Consider the following 16,905-nt stretch of genomic DNA (forward strand, 5'->3'; position numbering starts at 1 on the left):
GATAGCGGCGTGGGAGCTCAGCGCGGCCGAGACGAGCACAGAGCTGACGTGCGACCAGGCTTGTAAAGTGATGGGAAGGGCTTTGCTGCAGACCACGAGGCAACGCAGAGCTCCCTGCAACCCGGCGAGCCGGGAAGGGGTTTGTTCATGCACCACCCCCCTTTAATTTTAATCTTTCCTAGTTGATCTGGATTCCCTCTGTTTTAAAAAGTTTATTATTTGAAGGCTGGGCTTTCTGAGAGCCCTCCTGGGGGGAGCGGTAAGGAGGGGTGCAGGGCACGCCTGCCGCCCCCCTCGGGGACTCACCGTCCCGTCCCACCGCAGGACCTGCCGAAACACCCGACCGCGTCTCTGCGGGCAGCTCCCGGGAGCAGGAAAAGGTTAAAACGTGCCTGTGGTTGGGGTGTAAGGGGGAAAACCCCCCTGTAGCCGGGTTACGAATCAGTTGTTCGGCGCCCGTGCCTCCAACGGCGGGACCAAAAGGCCCACGCGGACCTGGCGACGTGGGGCCGGGCGAGGCGATGGGGCGGTTAACATCTCTGCGGCGGGGATTGAGCCGAGCCTCGGAGATGATCCGTAACACTGGGATGAGGAGACAGCTCCTGAAATGAAAGGCAGGAAAATCTGCAGCTCAAAATCCGGCCCGTGCGGCCCCAGGAGAGCTATCGGATGCCGCGCGCACGGCAGCCCACGCCGGGCTCTGGGTGACCTTGTCCTGGATGCTGCTCTGGTTTTTGGGAACGCTCCGGTCCTTTTTGCCACCTTAGTTACTTGTCTCAGAGAAATCTTTTGCAGGCAGAGCTGGTTGTCCTGCTGACTGTGCTACATATTAATATTTGCACAGCCGCTGAGCATCCTGGGGATTCCTCGTATGGGAAGGCTCACAGCTTTATACGGCCTCTTTTAATTAACTTAATTCAGACATTAGCGTGTCACAAGGAACGTCTCTCGAGGCGGGGGGAAGTCTTTCATTTATCACCACTTAGCCAGGGAGCATTGTGTTTTTCATTTGCGTCCAAAAGTTCATCGTTGCGAGAGCGAAAATGAACTGTTTAGTCCCCAGCGGGCGCTTTGCCTGCCCGGCAGTGCGGGCGCATCGCGCAAGAAGAACCTGTTCCCTGCTGTCCCTTATGGGCTGCAGCGCCGAATTTTGGGGTGGGACGTCACAACCACCACACCGATTGCAGAAAAGCCATCTCAGCTGGCGCGGGGAAGCGTTGGGCACGTCACGGCGGCTTTTCCCCCGGGAGGTACCCGGCAGCGCGGGCGGCGTGCCGGCGCTGGGGAGCGTTGCGGGTGTGCGCGTGGATTACAGCAGCATCCCTCCTGCCTGAGGGGCCCCGGCTGCTTTCCCTGCCAGCTCTGGTTGCCGGGCAGGAGGGGAAAAAATGGATTTTTAGGGAGATGGTGGGGCCGGGAGCCCTCGGAAAGGTCCCTCTCCGCCGGGAGCGGCACGGAGCGTGCTGCCTGCAGGCAGAGCCTCGTGGCTAGCAGGAGCTCTACAGCAGAGGCCTTGGAAGCAAACCAAAGCTAATTAAAGCTCGCTTTGGCACCGGCGCGTTGTGCCGTGGGTACCTGTGGCAGATGGGGTCTGTTCGCCGCGGCTGGGAGATACTTTTGCGAAGAACGCGGTACCGAAGTGGTTTCTGGGGGGTTGATGCCTCGTTCCTATAGCTACATAGGGTTTGTTTAGGGGAACCGAAGGGTGCGCTGGGGCCGCCTGCGCGCGGCCGGACCCTGCTCACTGCCCGCGTCCTCTCCTTGTCTCGCAGGTGAAGGAATGGTTGTGCTTGAACTGCCAGATGCAGCGGGCGCTGGGGATGGACATGACCACCGCTCCTCGCTCCAAGAGCCAGCAGCAGCTGCACTCTCCTTCGCCGTCCCCCTCCCACTCCCCGGCCAAGCACCCGCCGCCCCCGGGTGCGGACAAGTCCCCGCCAGCCGCCCGCGCCCCACCGTCCGAGCCGCCCAAACCTCACCCCGCGACGCCGCAGAGGGAACCGCACGGCCAGGGCCAGACGAAACCTCAGGAGGCGGCCAGGTCGTCCCCGCAGCATCAGCAAGCCAAGCCTTCCTCCTCCGAGCAGAGAAAGACGGCGGGAGACGCGGGGGCGAAGCCAGCCGCCCTGGCCCCCGGAGCAGGAGCACAAGAGCAAGCCCAGGAGGGGCTCACCGGGAAGCTCTTCGGTTTCGGGGCGTCCCTCCTGACCCAGGCGAGCACGCTCATGTCCGTCCAGCCAGAGGCCCCACCTCCGAGCCAGCTTTCTCCTGGCAAAGTGCCTCCAAAAATCGTCTTCAGTGATGCCAGCAAAGAAGCTGGTCCCAAAGCCCCGGGGGCGCAGGGCCGGGCTGGTGCCACGCCAGCTGCCAAGCCCAGCAAGCCGGAGCAGGGCGTCAAGCCGAAGGAAGTGCCGAAAGCAAGGGTCTCGTGCCCGCTCTGCAAGGCGGAGATCAACGTGGGCTCCGGTGAGCCCCCCAACTACAACACCTGCACGACCTGCCGGCAGCAGGTCTGCAACATGTGTGGCTTCAACCCCACGCCTCACCTGGTGGAGGTAAGGGGGCTGGTGGGGGTGGGCGCCTTCCGAGCCGGGAGTCGGTGCTCTTTTCTCGCTTAAAATGGAGAAAAGACAGTAGGTTTTCCTTCAGAGGTTTAAAAAAGCCTTTAAGAAGCTGCTGAAGCCAAGTCCCTCCCAGGGAAGGCCCCAGGGTGGAGGCCGTGGTCCTCCACCTCTTGGCCAAGACGTGTATTTCATACGTGTACACTGATTTCACGCTGGTTTCGTGCGAGGAGCGGAGCAAGGGGTGGCCGTGGTTTGGGGCGCCCCCGGCAATGCCCATTGCTCCCCAAAGGTGTCCAAGGAGTCAGTGGAGAGGGTGAGGAAATGGAGACAGGTCACGCGGGTGCCAGAGTCACCCACCAGCATCCTCGCGGCGCTGCGGATGGACGCCTTGGCCAGGCTGGGGAGGAGGCTGGCGAGGGATGTTCTGCGGCTCCCGCATCCGCAGATAGCGAGGGTGCAAGGAACACGGTGCCCTCTCCAGACGGCAAGAGCCCTGCGCCGTCGTGCCGGGGCGCAGCGGAGGGGAGCGGGCTGAGTGGAGAACGGGTGCGATGTGATGCCCGCGGTGCCGTTGGGATGCGACTTGGCTGGGTGTCGCGCAGCCTGCTGGGGTGGGGCGCAAGGAGAGGAGGAGGAGGAGGTTGAGGTGGTCTGAGGTCCACCCGTTCTCACCAGCTATAGTCGAGGAGGGCTCTGAATTGTGATGCCCACCCAGATTGTCTTCCCAAGCACCCAAAAGGCACCTTGGCCACCTCTAGCCACCAGCGCCTGGAGGAGGGGAGAGGAGAGTGGTGCAACTGGGGCTTAGCTGGAGCATCCTCCTACACCCTCCTCCCCCTTGCTCGATCTTCCAGGCTCTTGGAGAAGGCCTCTGTTAAAGTCTAGACCCTCGCCCCCTCCTCTACAGGCTGAGTCCTCGTGAGAGGAGGCCCAGGGCTTTCTTCTGGAAGTGCTGCATCTCGCAGCCAGGAAGCCACAGAACCGGTATCAGCAGCACACGGGAAAGTTAACAAGAACTTTAAATGACCAGAGATAGGATTGCTAATCTTGGCTCTGTTCCACCGCACATAATTACATTTTACGTCCCGGGCTCCTCCCTGCAGTTTCAATTACAGCCGGTAATTTCCTGCTCCTCCTGAAGCTGCTGCTGCCCGTGCCCACGTTCGCGGTGGAGGAGAGCCGCTCTGCCGGCGCGGTGCGCAGCGTGCACGTGGAGGTGTAAAGCCGTCAGATGGCCGCCTCCCTGTCCGTAATGCCGTTTCCAAGGGAAGCGCTCTGCTCGTCCCTCCTGCCCCGAGGGCTGGGGTGAGAAGAGAAGGTGACCGGGCGTTTAGTCCCCTGGTAGGGCTGAAGCCCCGTGTTGGTGCGCCCTTGGGCATCGATGTGTTTCCAGGCTTCAGAGAGCTCACGCGTTGGCGAAACGGCTTTAACGTGCTCCCCTTGACACCCGCCTCTTAATGAATTAATTAGAGAATTAATTTGGGGTTGGGTTGTACCTGATAACGCGCGGGTGGCACGGAAAGGTGACCTCTCCCCAGCACTTGTCTCCAGGGTCGCTGGCTGACACCTGGGATTAAATTCCAGATTTTGAAGGCTGGACTCTGCCTTGGCTCCCTCAGCTCCAACAGACGGGTTGGCTTACGGGCTTTGGGGTTTTTTAAGGAATTTCTTTGAGGAATAAATGCAACACTCGAGCTGCGAATGTTCTTAACAAAAACTTTCTGTGAGAAGGAAAATATTGCAAGATCTGTTAATGCAGTCGGGCTGTAGATTTGCTTGATCTTCTGAGAAAATTGCTCTGTGGTTTGATCCTCTTTTTGCCTGCAGCTCACGTGAGCTTGTCCCCAGCCCCGAGATTCACGCAAATACCAGAACTCGCCCTTTGAGGTAGCGAGGCTTGATCCGGTAATTGCTTTATGAATTAGGACCTCGACCGTAAACTGCCCTCGGAAGCCACGTGTGAACTAACGAGGAGATACGAGCCGGGGTCTGGTACGTGCAGAGCTGCGGGTGAGACGGGCGGTCACCCTCTGTATGTACCACTGGAGCCTGGGCAAAGCCTTCAGCCCCGGCTTCAAACGGCGTGAGTCATGGGGAGGGAGAGGGCACGGGCCGCGGTGACCCAGTTTTTGGAGGAAGGATTGAGTCTTGCGGCGAAACAGCGCTGAAAGAATCCATTTTCTGCAAATAAAGTTGTATCGTCGGTGGAAGCAGTCGAGGCTTTGCCACGGTGTTGGAGGTGGGCTGCGTGTGATTGTAGTTTCTGAGCAAATCTGTGTAACCGTCTCGGGAGGGGAAAGAAAAACCCCTAAATAACGTTTGCATCCTTACACGGGACAAGCATTTTCACCAAGTAGGTCATCCCCGCTGCCAGGGAGGCACCAAGGAACTTGCGCCGAGGGACACCGCTCGCCCCGTATCTGGGAACCAGCGGGCACGCCGGCGGCACAGGGACCCCAGCTCCTCGGTGGCATCACACGTAACGCTGCGGGCGACGGGCACCCTAACAACACCCGCTAACCCAGCGCTTTAGCACGTGCCGACTTCCAAATTCATTGCGGAATAGTCCCTGCGAGTGGCTGAGGGGCGTCTTGGAGGGAGCGTGTGGGCAGAGCGGGTCTTGGGGAAGGGGACGGGGAGGTACGGGGGAGCTGCGTCCTTAGAGACCCCCCGGGAGATGGGCCAGGTGAGACCGTGTCAGGCTGTCGCATGCTGCGGAAGCCGACCTCCTGCTGCACGTCTGTGTGTGGTTCTGCCGCGTGGACGGGCGGCCAGGCGGGACGTGACAGGTCGTCACTGGTTGGAGACACGGTCAACACCAGGAGGGGCAGCTGGTCAAAGCAGGGGGCGCGGGAGGTGGTGCCGTGTGACGATCGCCCTTACAAAACTGGGAGAGGAAAATTGAGAGCGAAATGCAGAAAGTCGGAAAGGCTTTTGCCCCTGTCTGCAGCCCCCGAAAACTTCTGATTTCCCTGGAAAGATGGGTTATTGTTCCATGGGGCATTTTCATCCCCATGCCACCCCTGATGTAAAGATGGAAGTCGGAGGCTCCGGGTCCCCTTTGTCCCCTCCCACCCTCTGCAGCCGCCTGGGGAGGTATCGGAGGAGCTGCCTCCTCCCCAGCGCTTCGCTCAGCCAAGCGCACTCAAACCTAATGAAAGAGAAGAAAATACTGAAAGTGCCGTTTTCTGCAGAGTCACCGAGCTGCGTAGGTACCGAGCGGCCGAAGGAAAAGGGTGACTTGAGGTTCCCCTGTTGTCCTGGCACTGCCGTGGGCTGAGTGCTCGTGCGGCCTGGTCCAGCTGAAGGTTGCTCCAAGAGCATCCCGCCTGTGAGCAGCTGGTAGTGCCCCCAAGCCCGGAGCTCCCAGGAGATCCACCAGCAAGGCTGGCTTTCCTTTGGCCCTGGGTCTTGGTGGGCACGGTCAGAAGATGATGGTGAGGAGCCTAAGGCACTTGAAGGGTTCGGGTACAAGCGTGGCATTTGGGCAGCGCGTCCCACTGGAGAAGCACGTGGACTTGTGGTGGCCCATGGCTCTGGAGGTTGCGAATGACCAGCAGAGACAGGAAGCCCCAAAGCGTGCCTGACCTCCACCTCTCTCGCTTGCTCACCCTGATACACGTTCCCCAGCTTTAAATAAGTTGTTTACGTGAATTGCCAGAAGTACAGGTGCCTGGAGCTCCCTCCCACCTCATCACACCTCCTCCAGGAGCTGGCTCCTAGGAACAGCACCGTGAGCTGTTCCCACCGAGTCGGAGCTGGCGCTTTGAGGCTCTCCCAAGTTCCCTACAGCCTGAGCCTGGTGACACGCAGGCAGGAGAGAGGTTTCTGTCGCAGGAAGAGCGAGCGCGGGGCGGTTTCGCTGGGGCTTTAAGAAATCTCGCCCGTTTATGGCTGAGGCCGCTACCGTGAGTGAGCCGGCAAGAGCTGGCTTGCAGCGTGATTGCCCCGCGCGATGCTCTCCCGGTAACCCTGATTGACCCCAATTGACTCCGGGTTTTGTGTTAAGGAACAAATGAACTATGCATGTTGCGTTACTAAATAAGCATGGCAAGATGCCCCTTTGCCTAATTAACCCGCCTGAAACAGGAGCTGTGACGAGTCTCGTTGAAGAGCGGTGCTGATCCCTGGGCGCCAGGCTGTGACCCCCAGCGGGTGCCCTACGCTCAGGAGGGTCCTCTTATTCATTTGTGGGACCCACCGCACCGCATCCAGATCCTAACACTGCGTTTGTTTTCTCGCTTTCCCCGTGCATCACAAAAAGCGTCCTCTTCATACCGCTTGTGTTGTCGTGGACGTGCCGCGTCTCCCTCTCTGGTCTCAGCAGTCAGTGCTGTTAGGTTCCCTGCGACGTGCGTATATCATATATTATACGCACGTCAGAGGCATTGTCCTGCACGTGATATCACAAGTGAACAAGATGCAGGAGCAGCACTTGCTTGGGTCCTTCACGGGCCGTGTTCCCCTTCTGCTGCTCCCCTTGTACCTGCAGCCGGGTACAAACAAGCCCGGTCAGGTGAATTTTGTGCAAAAACCTTGGGAATCACCGTATCACATTCTGGAAAGCCCTGGTCCTCTCTTTCCATCACGCTCCCAAGACCTCCCACTGGGTAAAATTGGGAGAACAGCTCCCCGGGGTGTGATGCTGTGCCACTCGCGTTCGAGATGCTGACGCCGAGGATGGGGCCGAGCCTGCCCTACTTGCAGAAGCGACCGCGGCGGCTGCTGCACTTGGCTGCAGGGAGGAACGCCTGCGAAAAAGGGAGTTCCATTAGAAGGGGGAAAAAAAACCACCTCCGTGAGATCAGCCTGCGTGCAGAACAAGGCGTCGCTGCCGGCAGCCGGAGGATGGGTTTAGAGAAGGGGGGCTGAGGAAAGGTCTTGTGCCGAAATTATTTTGGTGTCGGCACGTGGATTTTATAGAAGAGGGGGAAAAAAGCGAGCGGGGAGGAGCGCCGGGCTCCTGCCTCGCCTGCTCTTGCTGCAGGTGGGAGCCAGCAGCCTGTGTTCGACCGCCGGCGTGCCGTGCCTCCCTGCCCCCTTCCCGAGGGTCCGTGCCATCGCTGGGAACGCAATTAGCCGGTAGCTCCCGGCCAAAGAGGATTAGCGGGGTTAAGAGAGTGCCTCCAGCTCGGCACTGTCCCGAGGCAGGCAGAACTCCCAGCCCCGCTCTGGCGTCTGGGCTGTGCACGGCTCCTGGGCAGCCCCGACACCCCCTTCCCGGGGGAAAAGCGGGATGCGCGTGCCTTAGGGAAACCTGCCTCCTGCCCTCCGGAGAGCGCCCGCCTTGGGGCTCTGGCCGCCCCGCACAGCCCCGAGTCCTGCCTCCCTGTGCACGAAACCCTTCGCCAAGAGCGCAGCAAGTGCTGGGTTCCTCCGGAATTTTTATCTAGAAATCATGATTTTTAAAAAAATACCCCGGCCCCAGGGGCATAAATATTCAGGTCAGTCACATAAACTTCAGTCAGACCGAGAGCGCCGCGTATGACAGCGCAAGATGAAGTCGGCTTCGCTGGCGTGAGCCCTCAAATCCCTTTACAGATTGGTAATTAACAGCTCGCTGTGACTCAGGAGTTTTCTGTGCTGCTTTACCCCGCTGTAATTAAGCCGGTCCCTGCCGCCGGGCTGGGCGATGCCAGGCTCCCCGCCGGCGGCTCCCACGAGCACAGGGAGCTGAAGGGGGGCTGGGGGTCAGTGGTGGTGTGTAACCCAGCGGACCGGTCCGAGATAAGAGTGGAGTCCCATCGAGGGGTGATGCGCAGCGGCCGCGGGCGTCCCACCCGTGCAGTCCCTGTTTCTGCGGCTGTCGCAGCCCCTCTGGTCCCCGCTGCTGGTTTTTCTGCAGAGCCCCCTTAGGTGTTACCTCCGCGTCTGCTGCAGACTCTCGTCCTGTGCTGGTTGTGTCTTTGGAGGTTCTGGGATGACTCCGAATGTTGGGCTGAGCCTTGCTGAGCCTGCTCTCAGCTTCTGGCCGCTTAGTTATCTTAAGAGCTGCTGTTCCTTTCCTTAAGCAGAAGAAACCCCAACCCCGGAGCTCCAGATTCCTTTCCTCCTTTAGATGCAATTATATTATTAACGGACAAATGTCAGCTGCACGCCAACCCTGCTGATTAACGCTTCGGAGGAAGCCGCTGCCCGTGCTTGCAGATCGTTTTCGATGGTTCATAAAACCAAGCTGTACGTACGGAGGGGTGACAGTGGCGGGATTTCTGCCTGCCTCGCCTCTGAATGAAGATGTATTGGAAGGGAGCGATGCTTCCCCGATGCCAGGCTGGTTTTGCAGACCATATCTGCTGTGCCCTAGGACTTGGAGCCGCTGCCCGTTGTGTTGCTGTGCTCCTGGGCTAGCAAGCTGCCGGGCCAGCAGTGCCGAGGTGTCCTCCTGAGCCGGCCAGCAGGAACGTGCAAGAGCAAAGCCCGAGTGCTCCCCGTGGAGCAGGCAGTGCCAAGACTCGGGCTTAAAACAGAGAGCCCTTTGGCTTTTGGGGCGTCGGTATTGCTGCTGGAGGTCAGGTGGGTACCGGGGACAGACGTGATACCGGAGTCTCCACCGTAGATGTCCTCCTCAGCAGCCCGTAAGAGTGCCGGTGGCTGCTGTGCCAGCTCTTGGAGCCACCACCTCGCTTGGTCCCCGTGGGGCGGGCACGGCAGCCTGCTCCCCACAGCCACCCGGGGTGAACGAGACCCACGGGTCAGCATTCTCCAGGAGGGTGCTGCGGGCTAACCTGCAAGACCCGACGCCTTGCCGTGAATTGTAGCAGCATCGCTCACTGCCGCTAGTGGCAAACCACCACCCGGGGCTCCTGCAGAAGGCAGCGAGGTGGGTGGGTGGGCACGAGGTGGTACCTGCAAGCCCTGGGGGTGCAGGGGGGCTGCTCGAGCCGGACCAGTGACTGCAGCCTACGGAAGGGAGGCTCTGCCGGTTCCTGCCGTGGTTCAGGCTGGGAATGCGAAGGGCGACTGCTATTGCCCCATTAGGCGGCAGCGCGGATTTAGTTCTGCTTTAATTGATGGTGAAACTTCATCTGTGCAGCATTGGTCATGGTGTTTCCTAGAAAGCACCAAGGAACGGTTTAGGGAAGTGCTTTTTGCCCCTATGACATGGAGACGTCTCTGTGCCAGGTCCTGGCCCCTGCGAAGCTTTGACTGCTTTTCCCAGCAGACGTTTATTTTGGTAGGTATCGCAAATCTGCTTCTAAGGGGTGATGGTGTTCTGCCCGTGAAACTTCGGTTGCACGGACTCAGCCTTCAGAAACCCGCTCAAGCCGCCCTCGAGCAGACAGAGGGGACTGCGACCTCGCAGCAGGGACGTGGAGACAGACGTGGAGGGCTATCGCTGCAAGAGGGTTTGATATTCTCACCAGTCGGGTGCCATGGATGTTAAAATTCACCCACCTGGGAAGGGCCTGAGTAACTTTCCATCTCCCGGCTGAGGTTTCACAGTTCGGAGCCGCTCTGGGAAAGACTGAGAAAAGATCTGTAACTGCCCTAACCACCTCGTTAGGGACTTTTTTGACCTTGAGAAGCTTTGAAAAGCGCTGCTGTTGTACACATGAAAGGTTGAAGGCAGTAAAAATAGGCAAAGTAGAAGCACAGAGAGGAACAGGACAAGCTAAAGCTGCCATACCGTTTAACGGATATCAGAAAGGTTATTCTAAATAAAGTGCTGGAGAGCAAAAAACCCCAGATCATTCAGAAAATTCAGGTGTACCTGGTTCTAGCACAGGGTTTTCTGCCTTTGCTTGTCAAGTCAGACCTGGCAGCGGTGCTGGTGGGGCAGCCCTGGAGCCCCGTGCCCCGAGGAGCCCCGTGCCCCGAGGAGCCCCGTGCCTCTCTGCTGCTTTGGGCAGCGTCAGCGGCATCCGGTGCAGGACCGACGCGAGAGATGTCCTCGTAACCCGTCAGACGAGCCCCGCGCGCAGGGAGTTGATGCAGACCTCGGCAGACACCTCGTTCAGGCACGCAGCTGGCAGGAGGGCGAAGCGAGAGGTTCTCATGGAGTCTCCTAAAGGTGCGCCAGATGCAGCAAAGAGCAGGAGATGCCGGAGGAAAGCAAGGGAGGAGGAGTGTGATGTTACAGGGGAGGCATGGGGGCTCTCAGAGGGATGGGGGACAACACGGACCCTCATTCTTGCTCCTGCTGTGTCTTGTATTGAATGATCAGAAGCTCAGGAGCAGTCCCCAGCGCAGGGACCGGCACCCAACATCAGTAGGTTATCGCCCTGGGAGGGGCAGTGGTGGGATCAGAGGGATCCGGGCTGGGGACGCTTGGTGGCCTCCGAACATGCTACGTAGGATTCTGCTTTAGGGCAATGTCGCTTGGATCTCGTCTGTGATGCTCAGCTTGGTGGGATGACTCGTCGGGGGCCGTGGTAGCACTGACCCTTGAATCCAGGCTGCTCGGCGGGGTGCGTGGGCTCCTGCGTCACGAGACCTCGCCCTTGCCCACAGCAGGGGCTGCTGGTGGAGATGGAGAACGTCTGCTTGTGGTGGACACTGCTCCTACGAAGACAGAAAAAGCCTGTGAAGGGAATCGGGTCGGAGGGGATCTTTGGAGCAGCATGGAGTGGAGGCGTGCGGTCCCCGGGCAGGCACCAGCAGCAGATGGTGAGGCTGGTGGGACCGTGTAAATCAGAGTGTCAGTCTGAAGGTACGGTGGGCAGAGAGAGAAAGAGCTCTTTTTGTTGGAGATGGTGAAGGGATTTGGCTGCTCAGCTCCTGTTTCCACCCCCGGGGAGCAGGCACAGATTATCCTGATGTGCTCGCGGGCCGTTATACAACCTGGAGCTTTCTTCTTTCTTTTTTTTTTTTTTTTAAATAACATGCCATGCTAGTACTTTATTTGGGAACATGTTGGGACACTTAATCGAGCGTTTAATTGGCTTTGTAACACTGGATTTCTGAGCGGGTGGAGGGGGAGGCAGCCTCAGGGCCGGGCTGCAGTGGAGATGCTCGGTTTTCCAGCTGTGATGGGAACATCTCGGACTGACTGTGTTGGTGTTGATCCACTTTCCAAAGCACCGTCGCTTCTCCTAGCGAACCCAGTGGCGTTTTGCAGTTGTATCCCGCAGTCTTTAGCATCTGTAAAGGTCCACGGAATAAAATTAGAGTGAGGAGAGGGGCTGCCGACGGTGAAGTGCGTGGCCGTGCTGGGGAAGAAGCCAACGGTGATGCTGATGATGGGATTGCCAGCTGGGTGTGCACGTGTTGGGGATGGGCATCGCTAGCTCAGGCCGGGCTCTCGTGGTGACTCCCACACCAAAACCGTTGCTGGTAAAGCCCAAGGGCAGGCCAAGCCTGTGCGGGCAGCGCTGGAGGCACGTTGATACCTTGCTGCTGAAGCAAGCCGGAGCCTTCATCAGCCACGTGCATGTCAGCGAAGGAGGCGTCCTTCTCCAAGGGCCGACAGGACCTGAAAGACGGTTTTATGGCATCTACAACTCAACCACTGCAGCGTTTCACCCTGGTTTAATAATGTTTTGCGTCCCACGTAGTTCAGCATTCAGTCCTTGCCTCGTGCCGGGACGCCCTGTTTTCCTGACTCCGTGCGCATTGGGCGAGCCACGCGAGGTGAGGACTATGAGATCCCATCTCCCGAGAAGTACGTTGAGCGTTGGAGGAAATGCCGCTGGGCAAGGAAAGAAAACCAGGGAACGCTCGGGAGTCAGCCAGCTGGGTGTTGGTTTTCTTCCTCCGTTAAATGGCCGCGGGGTTTTGCTGAAGGGACGCGGCCTGATCCCATCGGGGCGGTGGTACTGCCAGGAGGGGCGGGACGGAGAGCTGAGCCCTCACCATCAAACCTCTCCTTGAGTCCCCCTGCGTCGCAGCGTCAACTCTGGTCTCTCGCGCACCTCTCTGCCTGGCTGAAAGGGAATTGTTATACAGTAATTAACATTGTCGGGGGAACTGGGGTTCTGCGCTGCCGCAGCGCCTGCGACACAACGGAGCTCTGGTGCAACGCGCCCTGCAAGCAGCGGTCCTCTCGCCGGGCGATGCGGGCGGCAGCAAGGGGCGAGCAGCATGAGCTGGGGCACTTCGGCCTCTTACTTAAAAAACTAAAACCTCACGGCACGTTAAAAGCCAAAAAGCTGTATGGGGGGGGCGAACACCGAGGGGCTGGCTGCTTCCTCCTCCTCCTCCTCCTCGCCTGGTTGCTGGGCTGATGAGCTGGGGAAGGTGGATCGTACCGGCCCGCGGCAAAAAGAAATGCAAAAGCGAAACAGCAAATGAAGGCGAGCTCGCTCTTTGAAGCGCACGAGGCTCAGAGCCTGCGCAGGTCTCTGGATGGAGATTTCGAGCGACGTTTCGTGGTTACGTTATCCGGGCTGATTTTCGGTCTCAATGGTGGACCTGTTAGCGTGGCCCGTGGCCACCTCGCAGCCACCTTTCAAACGAATTTTCGGATGTGGGGGTCAGGAGCTGCCTGGGAACACATGATTAAACGGCTTTTTTGATTGACATGTGCCACTTAACTCGAGAGGGAAATGTTTCCCGGGGACAGTTTGATTTCTGGAGGTGCGAGATCCTCGCAGAAGCTGGGTGCCCACGTGGCACCCCAGGGCAGGGGCTGGCTGGCAAAACCCCGGACGCTAGAAACTCTGTTATTTTTATTATTGATTTATACTTATTTTCTACCCTCCCAAAGGAAATTCTCTTTCCCAAAGGAAACAGCTTCATTTTCTTATGTGTTTCTCTTTCTCTTTTTTTTTTTTTCTTTTTTTGCTGTAAAACGTGTCCTGGCAGCAGACTGAAAGCCGTGCTGCAGCTTCCGTGGTGCTGCTACAGGATTTCTTGTAAAGCCTGATGCTTCCGTAGTCTCATTTTTCACGTGCGGCTGTAAACCAGCTCCCTTCCAATAACCAGAAATTTAGGAGGGATTAGCGAGGAGGTGCAGTTATTAACGTAAGTGATTGTAATTATAAGCCCAGGCATTAACATAGATGCTCGTGCTTGATCCTGCAACGATTGCGCTCTTTTCCATCTTTGATGTTTATCCCGTTTCTGCCCCCACGAGCGGGTGGAGAGGCTCGTCCGGCGCTTGGGCTGCTGCGTGTTGAAGCACTTGGCGACTTACAAACCGGTGCCCGTTATTTCTGGCACCGCGAGATCTGACACCCCCCCCCCCCCAAAAAAATGTCGGTGACAACTCTACCGCCGTGTTCGGGCTGGGGGGGGGGTGTTTCACGCACGGCGGCCGCTCCCCGGACCCACCGTCCGTCCTGCGGTGCCCGAGCTCAGGGAGCCAGGAGGCCTGCTGGTGCCCGCGATGGCCTCGTGGGCACGTCCCACCTCGCCGGGCCCGCACCGCGGCTCTGCGGGGATGGGCGGCCGCTTTTCCTGCCCACCCGCGCGCCCTGCCCCTGCTCTGGCCTCATCCCTAAATAAATGGCGTTAACGCAGGGCGCGGCGGCGAAGGGTCTGATTGCGTAGGCAGTATTAAGAAGCCCCGGGGGGTAAAACACTCCATCAAATGTGCGATGGTTCCCTGAGAAAACGGGGAATTTTTAGGAAAGGTCCCTTGGGAAGCTCACACAGCGGAGGAGGGTGCCAGGGGCCGGGCTGGGGAGGGCTCCTGTGCCTCCGGAGGCTTTCCATTCCTAAATTGATGGCTCTAATATACGAAATGTATTTCTCTCTCAAAATTTTTGCTGTCGTGCAAATGCCAGCAGCAAAGGGCAGAACGTAAGCGCCCCGGGGACAGCCGTTGCCATCCCGCTTGGCTCCTCCGAAACCAGTCCCTTAGGCTCTGCTGGCCACGGGATGCGCTACCACAGGAACATGTGGGTGATGTCCTCCTTCGGTGTTTGCTGGTGAAACAGCAGATTCGAGGTTTTGTCGCATCCAAATTATCTGTAGAGTTATTTGCTAATTGGCTAGAATAATTTTTCTGGAGTTCCTTGGTTTTACCCCATTATCCTTTTCTCCCTAATTCAGCTAGATCTGGCTGTAGCTGGGGAACGTCTCCGTCATCTCCCAGCACGGACGCCGAGGGGATGCCAGCACCTTTCCCTGTCCCGCGGCCCCCTGCGCATCTGCTCCAGGCCCAGGGGGGTGACGATGGACGGGGATGCTGCCTGCAAGCGGCATCGGCGTGGCTGCTCTGCCGCGCAATTCATTTCCGTTTAAAATCCCCAGGTTTTAAAGGCGGACCCAGCCAAGCGTGAGAAACTGGGTGGGAAACGTGGTGCAGAATTAAGGTTTAAAGAGGGAGGGTAACCGCGGCTGTGCTGTACCCGCTCGGAGAAGGACATCCAAAATAATTTACTATTCTGTACTTTGCCAAGAGTTTCTAAATATGTTGCTTGAAACGGCACCTAGAGAAGTGAGATCTTCCAGAAAGTATGCAAAACGAGCAATTATAGCTGAGCAACCCATTAACGGGAACGCTATCGCCTTCTCTCTGCGTCAAAAAGTCTGCCTTTTGGGTAGGCGAAGGGTCGTTTGCAGACCAGGCGGTGCTTGGTTTGTATCCTTGGTGTGATCCAAAGTCTCCTGCTCTTTGCGGCGCGGTCGCGGCCAGAGCCGGTCGTTCTTCCCCTGCGAGCGCCCGCCTGCAGCGGGGACCTGGGATTCCCAAGCAGGGCGACGCCGGGGAGCCGAGAGCTGAGCGTCGCCCTGCCTGCGCTTCGGGCTCCCGGGGAAACAGCAGCTTGCAAAGCCCAGCCTGGGCAGCCTCCCGCACCAGCAAAAGGGAATCTGAAGCTTATTATTAAAAATCGCCTGACTCCTTCGTGTGGCGGAAGGAAATTTTCGGCGGGGGCGGAGGTGTTAGTCCAGCGCTTGACTCGCAACCCGGAGGAAATGCTTTTCCCTTCTGAGGCTGTTCCTAGAGCTGATATTAAATGCTGTTTAGGAGCTCCTGGAAACGATTCCCCGACAAAGCAAATCGTTTCAGCTAATTAAGAACCTGATGCGAAAGCCCCAGGTAATACTTTGCAACTTAAACAACTTTCTGGGGCGTTTGGAAGAGAAACAATTTTAAAGGCGCAGCTGCTGGAGTTGTATTTTCTGCGTTGGAGGGCAAGGCGGAGGCAGAGATCCGGGAGGACGCGGCGTCGGTTACCGCGGGCTCCCCTGCCCTGCCCTGCCCCGCGGCGCTTTATCCTCCCGGTCACGGCGAACGTGGAAGCAGGCGAAGGGGACAGCAGGGCGGCTCGGGCCCCCCGGCTCTCGTCAGGTCCCACGCGGATGGCGTCCGCCTTGCCGAGCCGTTGGCACCCGTCTGGCCTGGTAGCCGGGCGGCGGGGTGCAGGGTCTCTGGGGGACGAGGCGGCTGCGCCGGGAGGGGTCGCAGGGCGGGTGGGGGTTGAACCCCTCTGCTCAATGTACCCTGGAGTCCCAGCTCAGGACCACCGCTGCCTGGCCCGTCCCTGCCTGCTGCTGTCACGGTCCCCAGCTCTGCAGGGGCTCAGAGAGGAGGGAGAAGCGGGGTGCTCTCCGGGGCATCCCCTGCGTTTCAGGCAGGGAAGATTCTGGGCGGCAGCCCTGAGGTGCTCGGGCTCAGCTGTGCAGGAACCCGCGGCGGCATCGGGGAGGGGAAGGGTCCCAGCTGCCCCCAGCCCCGCGGGCAGGAGGCGGCGGAGCCGAGGCGCCTTCTCGCCAGGGCCGAAAGCCTCCGCGAGGGCTCTGCCTCCCTTTGCTGGGGATTATCTCAGCCGTTGGTCGTGCCGAGGCCGTGCTGAGCCAACGCCGGCTGTCCCTGCCGAGCGGCGTTTGGGAGCCAGGGCAGGCTTCTCCCCGTGGCCGTAGGTCCCCCCACCAGTGATCCCCTGAGCTGCCTCAAAGCTCACCCTGGCAACCACCGTCAAAATGCACCAAACCCCTTCGGCAGAGCACGGGGCTTTATTTCGAAAACCCTTCTTTTCGTTTCTGCCTTGCCTCCTTATCTTCCCACTGCCATCTGCTCCTCCTGCTAAAATAAGGCAGCGTGCTGCGGACGGGGTGTGCTGTGCTCGGGGAGCCCCGGGCTGCGCCGGCGTGGCGTGACGGCTCGGCACACGGAGACCCTCCGCCGAGCATCTTCTGCCACGGTCTAGGGGAAGCTGCTGCCGCTGAGGGTAGGGTTTGTCCCCTCCGGTTTCAGGTCTGTCTCTCCACGCTGATGGAGAGCGGTACCCACCGAGGGTGACTCCCTGCGAGGGTCTCGGCGTCTCGTCCTGGGGAAGGTGAGGGCTTGCTGAGACTGGCTGCCCAAATGTTAGACAGTTAAGTGGAATGAACCCTACGCTAAGAGACCTTAAGTCTGTGAGAACAGCCCAAGTCCTTCATGCCTCTCTTGCCCTCTGATGCCCTCTCCCGTGCTCTCCTTGTGGAGGAGTCCCCACAGGGGAACGGACACAGG

General features: G+C 58.9%; 1 protein-coding gene across 3 annotated transcripts in view; it reads left to right on the forward strand.

The window, feature by feature from the left end:
* The window catches only part of BSN (bassoon presynaptic cytomatrix protein), a 92,929-nt gene that overhangs the window by 45,875 nt on the left and 30,149 nt on the right, over window positions 1-16,905 (forward strand). For all 3 annotated transcript variants that reach the window (XM_054838152.1, XM_054838156.1, XM_054838155.1), the window contains one exon: window positions 1,773-2,555. In XM_054838152.1, coding sequence (XP_054694127.1) covers window positions 1,773-2,555 — 783 coding nt within the window. The remainder of the gene's footprint in view (window positions 1-1,772; window positions 2,556-16,905) is intronic.

The sequence above is a fragment of the Grus americana genome, chromosome 11, assembly GCF_028858705.1.
Source record: "Grus americana isolate bGruAme1 chromosome 11, bGruAme1.mat, whole genome shotgun sequence".
NCBI lineage: Eukaryota > Metazoa > Chordata > Aves > Gruiformes > Gruidae > Grus > Grus americana.